The sequence below is a fragment of the Manacus candei genome, unplaced genomic scaffold (genome assembly GCF_025592945.1).
Source record: "Manacus candei isolate 608988 ecotype Guabito, Panama unplaced genomic scaffold, ASM2559294v1 h1tg000018l, whole genome shotgun sequence".
In the NCBI taxonomy this organism is placed as follows: Eukaryota; Metazoa; Chordata; class Aves; order Passeriformes; family Pipridae; genus Manacus; species Manacus candei.
The window spans coordinates 5,368,348-5,387,001 of NW_026138066.1; the positions used below are offsets into that span (position 1 = coordinate 5,368,348).

Below are 18,654 nucleotides of genomic sequence, written 5' to 3' on the forward strand. Positions count from 1 at the left end.
GTGTGTTCTAGTGGATGTGGCCACCTTGGCAGATGAGCCTCCCCGTGTGGTGAGAAACCCGTGCTTTGTCCGGTGCCAGGTGCACTGCTGGGTCGAGCACATCTGTTCCGTGTGCTCTACAGGTGTAGCTTGCTGATAGCCCTAATAGAACACATGTAGTTTGACACCAGCTTTTCCAATAGGAAAAGTGTTTGTAGATCATGTCATCAGCTCACTGTGTGCAGTCAGTGACCGAAGGCAGCTTCTCACAGCCTAAACTCAAGGTGAACTGTACCAGTTATATGAGGCCTTGTTCACTAGAATAAACAAAATTCCCATGTTTCTTAAGTATGACTCAAAAGTTATTGTAGGTTGTCTTTTCTTTTTCTGCCAGTAATTTATTTGCATTTTAATTTTTAAATAGTAGTAGGCTCTTAGCATTTGGTGAATTCTGCCAGATGTGGCTGTATCTTTTTAGAAAGGAAAAATGTCAACCTGTCAGAAATCAGTTTTCATCAGAATCTTAGATTAGTTAACAGAAATCAGTTACTATGTACATTCAAGAAATAAAATTGCTGTCTGAATGAGATGCACTCTAGGCTTACTTCCTTAGGTCATTCCTTAAGTCATTCAAGATGAAGTAAATGGCTTTCATTCTGCTGCATTTCCATCTGTCTGATATTATGGTTAAATACATCACTGACTAGTTGAGCTAATGGGATTTAACTAATGAAAATTGAATGTGGTCATCAGATGAGTCTGAGCTACTTTGACAATAATTGTATGAGCATCCTTGTAGCACTGCAAGTGCTTCTTTTGGAGATGTGCCATTTCTGTGATGATGAAGTGTTTTCCCATCATGGCATCTTCCTGCTCCAGATAAACCTTTTCTGATCACCTGTGAAAAAGTGTTCAACTTGGCCTTGATCATCTTCAGCTGCTACTGATAATGAAAATGATGTAACCAAATTACTTTTATACTAATGGTGTCTTATAAATCATTATTTGTCATGCCAGTTCTCATTTTAAAGCTGCTGCAGATCCAAAAAAGCTCTTTTTCCTCCAATTTTAACACTGATGTCATTGTCAGGTACTGAAATGTGGGCCAGTAAAACAGCTTTGAGAAGTGTTTCAAGTTCTTTCTGAATGGCTGAGCATTTCATATCTCTTACATGATTAGAACAACTGAAAAGTTTGTAGTTTGAAAGAGGTTATATTGTTACCTATTTGAAAGGCCTTTATTTGTATGGTGTGGAAAGATAGAGTCTAACACTGTGATTAGTCACAAAACTTTTGCTGGAATGTGGTTGATTCCCAGGAAAATACAGGTATTCAGAAAGATGATTGCAATCTTCATTGCCATTTCTTGGTTTCCCTTTCAGAAATGTTCCCATTGCCAGGAACCAGGAGCCACCTTAGGCTGCTACAACAAAGGCTGCTCCTTCCGATACCATTACCCTTGTGCCATCGATGCAGGTAGGAACAAATGACATGTTAACTGTATTTCGTGTTTATCCAAATCATATGACACTAAGTAATCTGGGGTACTTCACAAATTTATTCCCTTTCTGTTTTTCACCCTACTGTGAAGATAAAGTAATATAAATGGTGAGAAACGGCATCAGATAAACAGCCTACGGGAATGCACTGGGACAAGATGGAACTTGTAATGAAAAAGAATCTAGCTGAAAGTGCAGGAAAAGCCTGGTTTGGGGGAATGCAGCTACAGTGACTGAAATTTGACTGCAGTGTGAGAACTGATCACTCTTTTCTTGCAAAAAATAGAAACCCTGTGTTAAAAGGGTGCAAGTTACCAGAAAGTTCTCCTTCCTAAGAAGCAATTCAGCCAGTCTCTTGAGTAGGTCCAATTTTCATCATTAAACAAGCTAATAGCATCCAGACCATTGTCTGCAGCTATGAGCCTGGGCTTGCGAGTTGGTGGGTGACAGTTTTTCATGGAGATAAACTTGATTCTTGGGTTAAAAAAGATACCAACTCAGAATAAATAATACCCCAGTATTTCAGTCCCCTCTAACTCACTTCTCCTGTCATACAAAACTTACTCTGATAACAGGGAGTAACATTCAAGATTACAGCTCTTGACTGGCAAATAATTGCAAGCTTCCTGTTTGTTATTCCAGTTCCAGAGCAGCCCACTTGTTCACCACCCATTTTATGCTGTTTTTCAAATGTTAGACTATTTGAAGTAGGTATGCTCATTTCTGGATGACTGTGTTGTACCTCTCACCATGAAATCCCATCCTTTTGGAGATCTGCATTTTACAGTAACAGAAATGCTTTATGAAGTTAGTATTATGGTGGAATACTACTAGTACCACAGTATAAATGGAGAATCCTTGACTTTACATGGAATAAGATGCGAAAGAATGATAATTCAGGTTGCAAAAACCACACACTCAAAAAAAATGCCAGAAATAAGGGTGTCTATGGAAGTGTCATTTTGGGTTCTTATGAATGTATCTTATAAGATAGTAATCACTGTTTCCATAAGGCCCTACCTCACCCTGTAGGATGAAGGGTACTTATTCATGAACATGGTTGTCCTTGCTGATGCTGTATCATACTTACTGCATATGATTCCTTCTCAGTTCTGAAAGTAGAACCAGGAAATTTTCTGTGTTTGTCATGCCTAAGAGTTTCATGAACACTAACAAACTTTTTTATGTACCATATGTTGCAGACACACAATCGTCAGGTGGATTTGCATTCATAAATTGTGTTTAGTATGTATTTGTTTCTGCTTTGTGACCTGCCCTTTTTAATACCATGAAAAAGCCAAAATAAATTATAGTGAATGTTCCCAATAGTTTGGGGTGCTTGCTTTACTAGATACAGTATGTAGCATTTTCTGCATTCTAAACACAGGTATCAAAAGGAATATATTGTCCTTTTTCTTCAGATATATCTTCCTCATTAACTCTACTCCACTTAAGCAAATGAGGTAGGATCCTCCAGATGACAAATACACTGTACAATCATGACTGATTTCCAAGAGCAGTTCTGTGTCATGCATGGAAGAGGCAGTGTTGTGTACAAAACCTAGCATATAATTACACTATTTAGTCCATATTAAATGTAATAGAATTTGTCTACTATATAATATGTAGAAATGAGCTAGATTAAATTTGGATTTTTTTCACTTCTTTCTTGACTTTGCAACCTTTGAGATTTTTTTGGAGTAGCTTTTTGTGTTCAAGTTCCAAGGCTATGCTTACTTCATTTTCTTTCAATTTTGTTATGAGACATCACATTATCATGTGGCCATCTGTCAGAGAGCACAATTGCAAGCTAATTTCCCTGCTTTGAGTAATACAGCAGTAATAAATTGCAAGAGCTGCATGGAGATGGGATACTTGGAATGTGAGTTTCACAAACATATTTAAAAAATAGCAGAGGAGTTGGTAAAACTGGTGAGTCCCTGGTTTCACCCCAGGAAGAGTATGATTTAGTGAGAACAAAGACTTCTTCGGGGTTTTTTTAATACATTTTCCTTTCTGTTTCTTCAGTCTGCATGTCTGATATGTTCTCCCCTCTAGTTCTTCATATCAGCCACAGGCCTTTTATCTAGTTGGTCTCAGGCTCCTCTTCACAAATTTCTTATTCCAGTGTCTTCGTAAGACCCAATTCATCCTACTCCTTTCTGACTTTTCCTTTGTCCAGTTTTCTAGCTTGGCTTCTTACTCTCTGCTCTTACATCACCTCCTCTTCTCCTTTCTTGCTCCTAGCTGTTTTTCCTCTCTGGGCTTTCTTATTCCTGTTTGGTTCTCCTAACTTAGCTCCTTGTTACACCAAACTCTGCTAGTCCTGGTTTGTTCTTGTATATTGTCCTTTATCTTCTCTATTTCACCTTTCTATGCCTTATCCCAATAGTTCTTAGTCTCCATTCTTCTGGCTGAATCAGTCCTCATTTGGTCTTAGCCTCCTGCTGGCACTCATCCATAGTTCCTCACTCCTGACTTCTGGTAACATGGGTCTCCTTACCATACTAGCCTTCATTCTTTCTGCAGTTTGATTGCCTTTCTCAGTAATGTTTTCACTTCTGCTTTCTGGACTAGTGCTCCCCATTGTGCAGTTTTGAAATGGTCACTTTCTTCCTTCAGGTCACTTGATCCTTAGAAATGTCCCCTGACAGCTTCACTGCTTTTGGGTCTGGTGCTGAAGTCTGAGGCTGAGGCTCATTTACAGGAAAGACCTCACCCCCAAACAGAAGTATACTTCGTGGAATTTTTGAAGGACCTAGCTAAAATCTAAGAAGCCTCTCCTGAGGATGTGCACATGAAAATCCCCCTTTCTCCTTTCAAGAAGTTTATATTTGCTAATTTTGTGGTAGCTGGCAAGGGCATGCTTTAGCTAAAATTCAGGTCCTACTGAAGAGCAGGATGTGGTAGAGCTTTTCAGAGAAAAATTCCTGGGATGTTTAACATGGGCAGTATAACTTTTTTCCAAGAAAAAGTTTTAAGGAAATCATTGGGCTGCTTTAGCTGAAGTTTTCAACCAAAACAAATAAAAGAGCCCCAGCTTGAAGTAGATTCTCAGCGTTCAAAATTTCAGCCTGATGGTGTGACAGTAAAAGACCTTGTTTGCAGTTGTTTTTATCTGTGGGTGTAATCAAGCCATCTTAATGTATAGACACTCTTCCAATAAATCTGTGTAAAAGATATAAACAAGCTATATGGAATAAGACTTGATTTTCATTTATGGCCAAGCAGAAAATTCAGGCTTCCTTGAGAAACAAATCAGCATTATTTTCTTTCCCCAGCCTGCTATCTGACTATAAACCCTTTTTATTCGTTATGCAGTGCTACTGTCTTTCCTGTAGTGAATCAGATATGGGTATTTCTGAAGTTCCTTGAGCTCAGTGGTAGTTTCATTTGAAGTCAACCATCCTGCTTTTGAAGGATGGTGCCACCTTGCTTTATTTAGGATTTGTCACAGATCTGTTCTGAATCCTCAGAAGCTTGTGTTGACACTTACAAGGGCTTTCAGGCTTTCAGAATATGTATGACTGGTTTTGTATCTTAAAAAAAAAAGGGGGCAGAAAACACTTGCTGGAGTGTTTTTTAGGTTATATGGAGTCATACACACTTGGTGTTTGAGTTCGTGTAGCATCCCTGGAAGTGACCATGCCTTCACTGAGATGAAGTATTCACGTCGTATTCCGAGGAAGTTGCAGCGTGAGCTGAAGCATGTTTCTACCCTTGCATCTGTGTGAGTTAGAAGTTAGTCCCCTGTCAGTTACTGTGCCTCATTTGAAAGGCAGCAGGTTTTTGGGAAAGGACTGGAGGATGGAATAGGTCAAAATGACTCCAGTTTCTTGCAGCACCGAAGGCTGGCCCCGTGGTGTGACCTGGGCTCTGGCTTCTGTGCCAATGGTCCATTTCCAATCCCACCCTGGTGAGGAGCCAGGCTTTGCACCACTGTTGCTAATTGACTGCTATGCAAGGCACGTGGCTTCATAAGTTGCCAGTTTGTACATATGGATGTTTTTATATAGCCTAATTCAGCCTTTCTTTTAATCTCCTTTCATAGAAAATAATCTCTGGCAGTATAGGGTGCAAGAGAGCTGAATATTTCTCATCCATTTGCATAAAAATCAAGATCAGTAGTGCCACTTAAGTAATTTTTGTATGGAGATAACTGTGGTTAACGTTGTCTGTATTTGGCTTTTGTCTGTCCAAATTTATGAAGAGCCTCTGATGTCTCAAGATAACTTAGTCCTAGGGATATCTCCATGGAAACAGGATCTTTGTTTTCTGAAATTTTATATCCTCTCCCTCTGCTTGTTCCTCTCCACCTGGAGTCAGATCCTGATGGTTGTAGCACACTTGTCCCCACAACATGTATCGTAGGCAGTTCCACTTAAAAAAGATTTTTGACTGTAAATTAGGAAAAGCAAAATGAAATGGAATTTCAGAGGATAGAAATCCTGTGTCTTCCCAAGTAACATTAAAGATGAGTAACAGGCAGAACAGAGAGGATGAGACAAGGTATGAAGCTTACAGAAGAATAATTGCTTCTATTAAAAATGTTTTAGGTTTTCCCTGACTACTTTATGGAGAAAAATCTGTGCAAACAAGGACAAGTCTCAGTTCTTTTCCCTTTCTGCCACAATGAGCTGATCATAGCTATGCGTCTGCTGACTTCATGATGAATTGTAATCTGTGATATAAAATACTTGGAACTGCTAACCAGAATCCAGGCCAGCTTTGTAATGATGAACAATTTCTGCCTTATTGGTATTCAGATGATTTTCTACAGTGTACTGATGAAATTTTTCATAGTTGTCCTTTAATAGAAACAAAAAAAATTGCTATTAATTGGATCTGCTATTAGTATTTGCAACAAAAATGCTGATCTTAGTAAGAAATTGAGCTCCATCACAGATCAGGCATGAGGTACAAGGTTTCTGGCAGTTCTTTCTGATCCTTGTACAATCTTCCTTTCTGATGTACTAGCTAGAGAACTGCATTCATTACCAATGTTGAGTTTCCAAGAAAGAAGAAAACTCCATCCTGTTCTAACATACTGTGTATGTTTTTATGATTGCTTTGTATATTTTTGATGATTGCTGTATTATGCAGTGATAATTCATGCTGTAGACTAAATGTACGATTCCTGCCCTTATAATGAGAAAACATTTTATTTATTTCCTGTGATTTGCTAATGCTGCATTTGAAATTATCTGTGGCAGGACTGAGGGTTTTACTCCCCTTTCCTAAAATCTCTCAAGTAACTTAGCCCATTGCATGCTGTTTCCCTTTGATTCAGGCCAGAGGCATTCGTGTTGAAACACAGGCATTTCATAGCAGAGGGATGCTCTGCCAAAGCCTGGGTATCTAGAAAGCTTTTCCCTCAAGCTTTAGTTCCAGTCTCCTGCTGTCTGCTAAACTCTTCCAGCAGATTGAAACAGCAGGTAGCACTGGTTATGCTACATACTTAAGAGCATTTTAAATTAGCACATTTTATTTACCATTGTGCTTCTTCACTTGTGAGCTGTTGGGGTAGGTTGGAGCTGACAGGAGGTCATGAGCACCTTGCTGAATTCTCCCGATCGGTGTTGGTCGCACTGAGGGGGTGGTGGTGCTTGGCCCTACTGGTGTGGTGGTAGTGCTGGGTCAGCCTGCCTCCGGTGGGGGAGGTGGCTGGAACAGAACAATGTCAGACATTTGGGCAGGTTGAGAGGTGACCCTGCAGTTCAAGGTGCCCAGGGGAGGCAGCTGAACGCTCTGAGGGGAGTGCTGCTTTTTCCCTCGCCTGGAGTTCTGGAAGCCGACTCATCCCTCAGAGGTGTAGTCTGGGAGAGAGTATGAGAGGAGAAACAACTCTTAGACTGGCAGTGCTGCTAAAGAAATGCTTTTCAAATGGCAGTATTGCTTAATTTGTTCCTAAATAAGCAGTCCTCCATAGGCGCCCCACTTTTTGCAATAGGTTTAAATCATTAATTAAACTATTTTGTAGATCATAGAAGCTTCACATATATGAGTCATGGAAGCAGATCCAAGAGCAGCACGAGTGACCTGACTACCAGACAGTGTCACAGTGTAAACTGATGACCAGGATTTGGGATTGCAGATAAGCTGTATACACCCATATCTAGAGACACACACCCCTTCTTCCCCTGATGTTGGCAGGGCCTTGGGGTAAGGATGAAAGGCAATGATTTTGCTATGAAAAACAAGCATCCTCTGTTCAAGTTGGATGAATGTGTCTATCTTCATTGTGCTGAAGCAAGGAAGTTTGGAAAAGCTGAATGGGATTGGGGCACAGGATTTGTAGATTTGCTGTTATGATTCTTACTGCATACAGAGCATCAGGAAAACCAGGAATGCTTGGTAATCTGGGCAACATTGTCACTTGGGGTGTTGAGTAATTTTGTTTGCTAAAACTTTGGGGGTGGAAGGGATGAACCTTCTAATAACATAGTATTCCTATAAGAGATCTTTGAATGAAAAATTTATACCTGTGAGGCAAGATTAACACGTGATGTATTATTCAAGTTGGTTTTCATTTAAAAAGTAATAAATTTCTGTCTTCTCCTCCTTTAGATTGTTTACTAAACGAAGAGAATTTCTCAGTGAGGTGCCCCAAGCACAAGGTAAGAATCCTCTCCTGAATTAGACTTGTTTTTTTGCTACCTTCTTCTGGTTTTTAAATTTGGATTAGTAATTTTATACCTGGATAACATCTGCAGTCAGATATGCTTCTAATGTGTAATTCTAGTGTAATTCCTCTGTGATGTGTGCTTGTGGTATGTGTTTGCTGGGGGCAGACATCAACTCAAGAAGAATACAGAGTTTAAGAAGATAAAATTTTTGTCCCATCTGTTCAGTTGTTCTTTAGATCCTTGATGACTCTAGCAAGCTCAGCTTCATTTCCTGAATTCTGTGATAGAATCAGTACATTGGCTCACTGTTTCTGTTTGAGTGCTACATTGAACTGTCTGTGGTTTCTCTCCTTGAATTTACTGAGGATGCAAGAAGGAATAAAAATGGCTTATGGAAAAGTCCTCCTGGTTGTGGGAAACACTATCTTCTAGTGTAGTGGTAGCTTTTAGACTGAGTCCTACCACTCAGCCTTCAATAAATCTGTTGGGTTGTTCTGTAGATCTTTGGCTCAGAAGACCCATATGCTGCTTCTGCCCAGGGTTTGGGTATCCTTAACTAAGTGTCCCTGGAGCCTGCAAACACTGTGGTGCTAAGAGCTGTCTGTATGGAAAGAGGAGACAAGGTAGACAGTACATACTCTCTTGTACTCATAAGTAACGGGATACAGTGCTGGGAATGCCCCTCCCAGCCTGTAAGGGAGGATGTGGATACCAGTCTTCCAATTTTAAATGCTCAGAAGTATCCAGTTCTTGTGGCCAGTTGGATACAACAGGAATTGTGCAAGAGTGGGGATGGCTTGTGCTGGAAAATAAACCATAATAGGGAAGAATTATGTTGCTTTCTAGTGGGAGTTAGTCTCCATTTAGTTCTCATCTGCCGATCTCTTCTCTGCCTAGAACTAGACTGACATCTGGTGGTCTTTTGTCTTCACAGATTATCGTTAATCTGTCTTTTGTAAACATGCAAGAATCAGTCTTGTATTCCTTTCTGGGTGTTCTACCACAAAATGATGTATTTATACACACGTATTTAAAACGTGCTGGAAGATTCAGTGCACATTCAGGGTGTTATCCAGAATTGGCCTACTTTTCATCATATAAAAGAAAATTAATTATTCTGCACAATTGTGGAATAATGTTGACAATGTACAGCAAGCTTAAATTGATGCATTAAATGCTACAAGAACCTGCAGATCTTGCCAAACAAAAACGGAAAGGATGAGTTCCCCTTACTGTGGAATGCAGCCCTTTGCCCAACTTTGGATATTTGGCTAAAGATAGTTGAAGAGTGTCCTGGTTTTGGCTGGTTATTTTCTTCCTGGTACTTAGTTGCCAGCTGGGGTTTAAACCGTGACAGAAGGCTGAGGTTTTGAAGGCTTTTTTATTTTTGCTGCCCATTGCCTGATTATTACAGGGAAACAGTGTTACATGGATGGCTCAAGTCATTGCTGTTGTACATGAGCACTTGCAGTGATGGTGCTCCCTTCCGTGAAAGGAAACAACTGTTTCAGTTTCAGACAAAGAATCCAGCCTCCCAGAGAAGTTTTTGAGAAGGCATATGGGTTTCTAAAATAATCTGAGGGGGGGTGAGAGGGGGAAAACTACCAGTTAAGTTCATAAAGGTACTTCATGAGGCAATACAATTTTGAAATTTGTTCAAAACTGTCCCACCGCAGATTGTTTTCTTTGTTGCATCAAAACCAGAAATTCAATACCAGCAGCCTCTCTTTGTCACTGAAGTTTGTTGGCTTTTGCTTAGTAAAGACACAAATCATTTGTTTGAATTCAAGCAGAGTTGTCTTTGCTTGGCTGTGACTCTGCCCCCACCATGTGTTTCACTAATCATTACTGGTTTGTTTCAAATTCTTCTGTAGTGCAGAATATAGGATCACTCTGCTCCTCCCATTGTAGTGGCTGGAAAGGGGAGTTCCAGACAGTGACAAGGCAGGAACGGGAAGGTTGAAAACCTAGAATGACTGGAGAACAAATGGCATCAATTTTTTTTTTTTGCATTATATAAACCTGAGCAATTGAGAGGAAGAAAGACTTTAAGACCATTGAAAGCCATGCTGTTAGGTAACACCAGCTTAGCATTATTAGCTAATTAGTATCTGTTTAATACCTCACCCTTCTGTAGTTAATGGGTGGAAGAGCTAACTTGATAAATCCACTAGCGCTGAGTAAGTCCCCCAGTGCTGTGCTTCTTGCCCTTTTGCAGTCCATGCCTCACATCGGTAAATACACTTCATCATAATAAGCGGCTCCTGGAGAGCAAAGGTGCTTCTCGCCTCATTAACTGCGCTTGACACTTCAGGCATAAGCAAGCTAAGTCCAGAGGGACTGGTCCTGCCTTCCCCTGTGCTCCCCAGTGAGCTTTCCCATTTCCTTCTGTCAGCATTGATGCTTCAACCAACCATGTCCTGAATGTGCTACTTATGCAAAATATCAGCTTTTATCACAGGGAAAACGCTGTCTGAAAACTAATCATCTTCTGAAGGGTTAGCTTCCTCTCACAAATCCAACTGGCTCTGTGTCTGCTTTGCAGCAAATGTGGTTGCAACAGAGCAGAGGAGGATGCCGAGGCACTGAGTAGTCTATAAAGGGTATGGGATACCTCACCTTTTGGTGGCTCTGCAGTCTTAGATTATCTTAAGCCATCTCTGGACCGATTTTAAAGTGATGCTTCTCAGCTCGTTCTATCCTTTTATGTTAAATTCTGTGTTTCTTAAAATAACCCAGGCTTTCATATCTCAAACTCTTTACTTTTGCGGAATTGCCTGCTTTTGTCTCAGGGAAAACTCTGTCTGAAAAATCTGTGTCTGGTTCCAATACTGACTTCTCTTTCTCTCTCTCACTTTCTGTATGTTCACTTTCCCTACCCCTGTCTTCCGTTGCTCCCTCATTTTCTTTTTCCTCCTCTGTTTGGCTTGCTGGTTCGTCAGCCCCCCCTTCCTTGCTCTCTTCCCTCCTTGCAGAACAAGATGGTGAAAGGCAGCCTCAGCACAGAGCAGTCGGAGCGGGGGTGAGGGGGGAAGTGTACTCCTGGGAATGGATATAAAAGCAAGCACAGGTGAGTTGGGGAGAGTTTCCAGTTTCCGCTGCTGCCTTCTGGGGCTCTTTCCAGTGCCTTCCCCATTTCTATGAGAAATCAAGGTGCTTTTGTGTACATTCAGAAAATTTGTAATGATTTTTTTCCTCCTGCTACCGTTCGGTTCAGGCTAGTGACTTCACTTTTTTGTATTTCTGCAGCAGTTCCTTCTGTTAAGCAGTGAAAGGCAAAGCTTGTTAGCTGTTACAACTGCCTGATTACTCTCTCAGCTAAACCAGTGTCAGAAATCTCCTTTTGTATCGTGTCCCTGAGGATCTGAAGGGGTGTTTTTGCAAGTCTCAGAGTAGTTAATAGTAAGCTTCCCTATAAATAAATAAACTCCTTGAAGTATCTTAGATTGTAAGTATGTAAGGAATAATTAAAATATTGATGAGTTCAGGATTATTGTAATCAAGGATTCCCCTGTTTTTAGAAATGTAGATACAGGGATAACTAAATTAGTCTTAGCGGGAGCCCACTGCATTTCTGTTAGCCCTGTGTTTTTCTCCGTTTTGTGAACAGACCTGGGTCAGAGAAGGTGGAACTATATCCAGAAGTGCTCACAATTTTGTAACTTTGTAATGTGCCCCAAGTGCCCCACTGCACTTCCTTCCTGCCTCCTCCTTTGTCTAATCCCAGCGTTCATACAGCCATGTGTGAACTTGATGGGGAGCTCAGTTTGTCTGAAACTGCTTTTTGTCATGTTAGCGTCTGAGCTGGGTCATTTTCCCAATCTGGTTCATGTATGGCTGGGAAAATACACTGGCACAAGGAGGGAGTAGCACCCAAGGAACAGCATGGGGTTGGGATTTCTTATTTTGTATTCAATGGCAAGTGCACGGTTGTTCAAAGGCAAGAGTAGAATAAAGTGAAGTAAGTATTTGGTTTCAAATTAATATTTGTTGGCACCCTTTCTATGAAACTGCAGCCCAAGAAGGTCTCTTGCCTTCATTTCACTGCTTAGTTGCATTTCTTACTCAAGATAGTTGCTTCTCAGTCCTTTTCATGCAATCATGCAGGTGAAGCTGCTCTTTCATGTCAGTGCTTGGAGCTGATGATGATAATCCTCTTCCCTCACTGCCATTCTCTTGCTTCCCAGTCACATCCCCTACCTTAAAATATTTCCTGTTTTTAGAGTTACGTGATTGTGAAATACTTTTAATGATGTTTTCTGTGAAAGATGAGAGATTAATTGGAAAATTCTGGCGTTTTAGTGCAGTAGCAGAAGACAGATAGTGTTTCATATAAACACTTTGTAGACTGACTGCTGACTTGGTTTAGCTCTGCTACGTTCTGTGGTTTTTCATTTTTAACAGCCTTCTTTCTTGGCTTTGGAGTGTTGTTTTAACAGTTACCATGCAAACAGTATTTAACAGTATTCAGTGTTTGAGTAGCTTTTTCCTTCCATGGTAAAGGTCATTGGGATTTCTTTAAGCTTTTCTCTTTTCCTTAAAATGTAACAGGCAAGGTAATTCATGATGTTAAAACAGGACAGTGGTCTCACAGACAAAGGTGCCTGTTACAACTGTTTAACACTAGGAAAATCTTATCAGTGATGATTTTTGGGCCGTTCCTTTAAGGCACTGGTGAACAGTGTCCCAGAGACCTTTTACACAGCTTTGTTTCCTGCATTATTTTCCAGTGCTAACTCTTTTTTTATATATGATAGGAATGTATTGGCTTAAGACCTTGCAGGCTGTGGAATCTCTGTACCATGTTCACTGTGTTTTCTAGACATCTCTCTAAAGTATCATTTCTTTCCAAATCCACTTTTGCCTCAAGTAGCTCTTATCTGAAGGTCCTATTATGCCACCTCCTTTTGATGTTGAGAATGTCTTAAAAATTAAGTTATTCAACCTGACCTTGCATTACAAAATATAAACCCCAAGCAAATCTAAAAGATCCAATTACATTAAAAAATATTTGTTGTGTTACTGTGATAATTAAAGAACTGCCCTTCTGCTGGCCTTAGTGTAAGATAGAATGGTCTCTCAGTGAGATTATTGGGCTGTTTGAGTCCTGGTTCACTCCTGAGCCCAGCAAGTTAAGAAAAATCCTGCATGTTGGATAACATCCAGGCAAGTCAGTGTATTCTGTCTCTGTTGCTTCTCTCTCCCTGAGCCAGTTGCCTCTAGAACATTTGGATCAAGTCCAGATCTGGAGAGTGACTGTGAGAGAAAGTCTGGTGCTCTGGATCTTGTCCAGGAACGAGGAAGGACTCTCTCTGTGTTGAGCCTGTTTCTTCCCTGAGCCAGTGCCTAATGCTCTGGACCAATTCCAGGCATGGGCATGCTGCAGTTGTACAGGAGCCAGAGACAGCAACACGGCCTTGACACTCCTTCAGCAAGGGCTCGCAGTTGCACAGTAATGAACACCACAAAGGTCAGCTGCCTGAACTCTCTAGGAACCTCCCCCCTTTCCTCTTCAGCTGTAGCTCCACAGCTTTGCCCGTCTGGTTTTTGTACGTATTCGCCTGACTCTCTCTTCACTCTCAGCCTGGCACCCCTGGGTGGGGGATATTTTCAGCCAAGTGTTAGGCTTGCTGGGATGTAATCTAATTGATGTGCTGATGATGAGAGCAGCACTGACTTCTGTATCACACTTAGTTAGGGTTCCTGGAGCTTAATTGCCAGCTATGAATGAACATGGGTGTTACTTGGTTCCCAGGCACACCTCTAATTCAGTTAACTGCTTTCCATATGCATCACTTATGTTGCAAATTTTTTCCTTTTCCCAAGCTCACTAGCTGGTAGGAAGGGATTTATCTAAGTCATATCAAAGTAAGTAACCTTACTAAATAAATAAATTGTTGGGAGAAGGGAAAAAAGGAATATATTATTTCAAGCTTTGCTTTCTCTCTGTGCAGATTGAGAACCATAGCGTAGAGAAATGAAATTGTGGTTTCTCTTTTGAACTGAGCTTCCACCAACCTAGCAAACTCCTGAAGTTCGTTTTCTCACCTCAGAGAATTTGTGGACAGGGAGAACGTGTGCCAAACACTTGGACATTTCCACATTTGTGTTGAAAGACATCACAAGCTTAGTCCTTCTGTGAACTGCTGCCACCACCATAACATGACAATTAGAACAAAAAAGCAACATAAAGAAATATTACCTGCCCTCCAATTAGTTAAACCACAGCTTTACCTTTAGCTGGTGAAATGTAGCCATTTCCCAGATTTGGTTCCTGCGACTGGACTCCTGTAATTTTGATACTGGTTTCACTGTCTGCTACATGTTCACCGGAAAGCACTGTTGCACGGTAGTGGGGTGACTTGTATATGAAAACACTTGGGTCCAGTCCCTGAGGGGCAACATGGCATCCCAGAAGCTGTCATCACATTGGAACACTTGGCCCCTCTGTTTCCCGTTCTCACCGTCAGCGTGAGGAGCGAGCGCGAGGTGAGCGAGCTCCTGTCTGGCCGCTGGCGGTAGTGGCTCTGTCGGAGTCGTGGCACGGATCATCCTGTCATCCTGGACCTGCTCCATAACTGGGCTTGTTTAATCTTTTACTGATTGTTAAACTAATGCTTTTTATCCATGGATTTGCTTTTATGAACTCCTCACCATTGTGCTTCCATCCGTTTTCAGTCCACAAAACTAAAGAGCTCTCGGTGTTGCTGCTGTGGTAGGTGCTGAGTGGGTTTTTTCAAAGCCGGGGGGGGCCTGCTGGCAGGCAGAGGCAAGGAACCATTCCAATATTATTTTCACTTTGTTTTTCAGGTTAGGCTGTTGAGATAAAAAGCGGTGGACATTCGTGACTGAATGGAATCTCTCCCACTGTGCAGCCATGCCCCCTCTCGACGTGCCTGCCAATGCCAGCACTTCCTTCATAAATTCTTACATCACACTCAAGACTGATGACATCACAGAATCTGACCAAGGAGTCTGAACCAGCTGTTTCCATGGACACAATCTCCATAGTGACAGTGGGAAGGGGAGGGGGAAAAAGGAAACAGGTGGGGGGAATTAAAGAGGGAGGGATAAATATATATATATATAAAGATCTATTTTTTAGTCTTGAAAGACTTTGTTTTAAATGAAAGGTGCGCTATATCCCTTTTGATGCTTTTGATTAACAAAACCCCATATAAATTAAAAAAGAAACCTATAGCTTAAGTAAATATTAAACCCAAAATTAAAGCAAGGCTCATTGAGTCTAACATTTTGTGGGAAAGAACAGCAGAACTGGGAGCACTCCAAACAGGACTTGTCTCTGTTCCTCTTGCTTTCTTTCTCACAACATTCAATGAAATTCCATTTTAAAAGGCAAATAAAATACTGATGATTGCGGGGTGTGGGAGGAAGGCTTGGATGGTTGCAGGTGATGGGGTTTCAGTTTCTGAGGGGCAGTGTTTTGAGAAACACTGTTAACGGCGTAAGCTTGAAAAACATCTGAAGACCCTTGGGTCGTGAGACTCATGAAGTAAGAGGCTGCTGCCTGTTTGATCCCATACACCTCATTTGTGTGGGAACAGCTGTCCCACTCGGGGCAAGGGAGTATCTCTCCTTTATGACAACAAAGTGCACCCCCAAATCATTCCAAGAAGCTACCTTCAGTTTGAAAGGCAGGTGAGAGGAAGTCATGGTTTACCTGCCAGATTGGGGAACAAAAGGAAGTCTGAATGTTGGTGGAGTCAATGTATCTTCAAACTGATTGGGGAAAATCCACTTGGCCCTTCTTTTTATTTTATGTATTTGCTTTTCCTAAGGAAGGAAGAGGGAATGTCAGTGTAACAGCCTACACTATATGGTTATTTGGGGTGGGGTTTTTTTTGTAAATTATGTAATTTTAAAACATTTGGGTTTAAGGAACAAAACAAAAACAAATCATAATTTTTTCTTGTTAAGGCCTTAAGAAAGGGGTTAGTGCATCTTTCAGGGGTCACTCTGCCATGGGAATAAAAATAGCTGTTTCACAAACAGTTTTATATAAAAAAAGCTTAAAAAAGCCAAAAAAACTAATAAACTTCATTTTAACCTTGTCTCCTTTTGTTTTGTGCGAACTTGATTTGTTTAAAAGGACAGAGAGAGACAGTACTATCTGCTGCTTTTTGGTTTCTTTGCCTTCATCGGTTCTGCCTTCAGTGATGACCTTCTGAACTGGCCCAGCAAGAGGAAGACCACAAAGGCTTTGAAAAACTAAAGCTTAGGATTTGTTTGATGTTCAGAGATAACGAGCCAATGACTGGATGAATTTTCTGTTCATGTGAGTTGGTGGTATTTCACCAGGTCACTGACTTCTTTCACTCATAGAATGGTAGCATATCCTAGCGATATCAAACAGCGTGGTGTTTACTGGGAAGTCACTAGAGATAGGGATCTAACCAGCATGACATGGATAAAAAATGGGGTTGATATTGTGGGGAGGGAAGAACTATTTTAAAAGTTATGTACTGGATGCTTGCTCAACTACTCGCATTTTGGAGTATTCAGCACATACAAATAAAATCTATGATAGCTCATATTAAGATATCTATTTTAACTCTATTTTTAAAAGATCGATTTAAAGATTTGGGAGATAATTTGGCAGTTATTTATTTCTAGAAGTTGCTACTTTCACTCATGAGTATTTGGGAAGAAAGGCAGTCTTCTGCTTACTCCTTTCCTAGTAGCAGCTACTGAAGTTAGTATGTCCTTTACATTGAGAAATAGACCTGTTGTGATAAATGTCACTAATGTGTCCTGAATTGGTGCTGAAAATATTTAACTGCTGGTGTAGTCAGAAAAAAAATCATTTTTAGCATAGTTAATGTGATTGAGTAAATGACTTCTTTTCAACTGAATAAAAATTGGTTTTTTTTTCATAGTGTCTGTTCTATTCTACCTATTTAAAAAAAAACAAACTTATTGCATTGATTTATGTCGGTGAAGAGTCATCTCTAGCACTGTGACAGCGGCCCAGCGTGTGCTGCAACTGCTGAATTTGACGCTTTTGGCTCTTCAGGGTGGTGTCACGCAGCAGAGGCAGATGGTTTTTGGGTAGCTGGGAGGGAGCCTTGGAGGTTTTCCATGTGGGAGCCTGTGGCAGTTGTGGAGATTCAATATTTCCTTGTGCACCGTGGTTGGAAAGTAGTGGGAGTCGTGTAGAACAAATAAAGAAATAGTACCACAGTTGACTCCATGGGAAGTATTTCTCAGTGGGGAGTGTTTAAAACCCCTTCAAACTCAGCTGTGGTCAGAGGTGGGGGTGCTCTCTAGCAGGGAGGGAGTCGTGCATGTTGGTCACCTTTGTTGGCCAAGTTTTTACAGAAAGCAGAGCTACCACAATTCTAAAACCAAGCCAGAAGGAATTTAAACAACGTGTAATGGCTTCTTGGGAGAACCTGGAAATGATCCAGAACAGTCATAAATCCAGTTGGAAATAAAAATTTCTTTTGGCTGAGAAAATAATAAAGTGCTGAGTGGATTCTGAAAGCAGCTGTTGTACAGAACGTTTACCTACTCCATCCTGCAAAAGCAATTAACATCTTGATCTCACGGATACCCTAAACCTGAAAGAAAGAAAAGGGTTGGAAGTCTTTGTAATTTAGAATTTGTGGAGCAGAAATGACCTGCAGCAGAACATTGAAGCAGATTGTGTATAAACGAAAATGAGCGGCCTGCCAGCCACTTGGGAATTACCTGTTTGGATGAGGAGTGAGTGACCTAATGAGAGTTTGGATAAGGTGGCTCATTTTCAAAGTGTTTCTCCATGCTGTCTGACTCCCATCAGGATCTCTTGAAAGGAAGGAGACTTACACCAGTGTGGTGGCAATTGTATGTGGGGATTTAGCAGCGTTTCCGAAGTGTGTGGTTGTCATTTAAAAAGGAAGCTCCAGTGGCTAACCAGAGTAAGTCACCAGTGCTGAACAGGGTCAAAGGAAAAGATCGCGTTTTCCCATAAAGGATATGCAATGGATTCTACATGCAAAGGATGTTTGTTGATGTGATAAGGATAAAGGGACTCCTCCTGCAGGAGCTGACGGAGCCCCTGGAATATGTACAGCAAGCATATCCCGATACCAGGAGCTGCTGATTGATACAATTGTCATGGATTTTTATTGCATGTTGAATTCCACACTTGGAAGTCCAAGGCATAGACTTCTGGATTGTGCAGCACAGGAGAAAACAGTCTCAGCTGCCACTGCAGAAGGTGATGACCATCCCACTAATCTGTACCACGTAGGTACAAAGGGGATTTTACCTGGGGTTGTGATATTCTTGAACCTTCTGAAATGCTTAGAGCAAAGCAAAGTGATGATGTGAAATGGTGTTGAAACAAAAAACATTGAGGGGGTCAGGGCAGAGCATCTGCTGAAGAATGTTGCACATCTAGTTCACAGAGTCCAGCTAATGCCAAGGTAAAGAAATATGTTTTCAGTAGGACATGCATTTAAAAAAAGGTACTTTGTTGAGATGTGGGCAATTAAATGACAGCTCTGGTATTTGGACTGTTTAATGTGCAGTGTGAACTGTAATGT

General features: G+C 41.0%; 1 protein-coding gene across 9 annotated transcripts in view; it reads left to right on the plus strand.

The window, feature by feature from the left end:
- The window catches only part of TCF20 (transcription factor 20), a 130,597-nt gene extending 113,599 nt beyond the window's left edge, over positions 1–16,998 (plus strand). For 7 of the 9 annotated variants that reach the window (XM_051784117.1, XM_051784121.1, XM_051784122.1 and 4 more), the window contains 4 exons: positions 1,362–1,455; positions 8,046–8,095; positions 11,047–11,174; positions 14,915–16,998. In XM_051784117.1, coding sequence (XP_051640077.1) covers positions 1,362–1,455; positions 8,046–8,095; positions 11,047–11,130 — 228 coding nt within the window. In that variant the 3' untranslated portion in view covers positions 11,131–11,174; positions 14,915–16,998. The remainder of the gene's footprint in view (positions 1–1,361; positions 1,456–8,045; positions 8,096–11,046; positions 11,175–14,914) is intronic. The other 2 variants (XR_007904020.1, XM_051784124.1) reach the window with 2 other exon arrangements.
- The last annotated feature ends 1,656 nt before the right edge of the window (positions 16,999–18,654 follow it).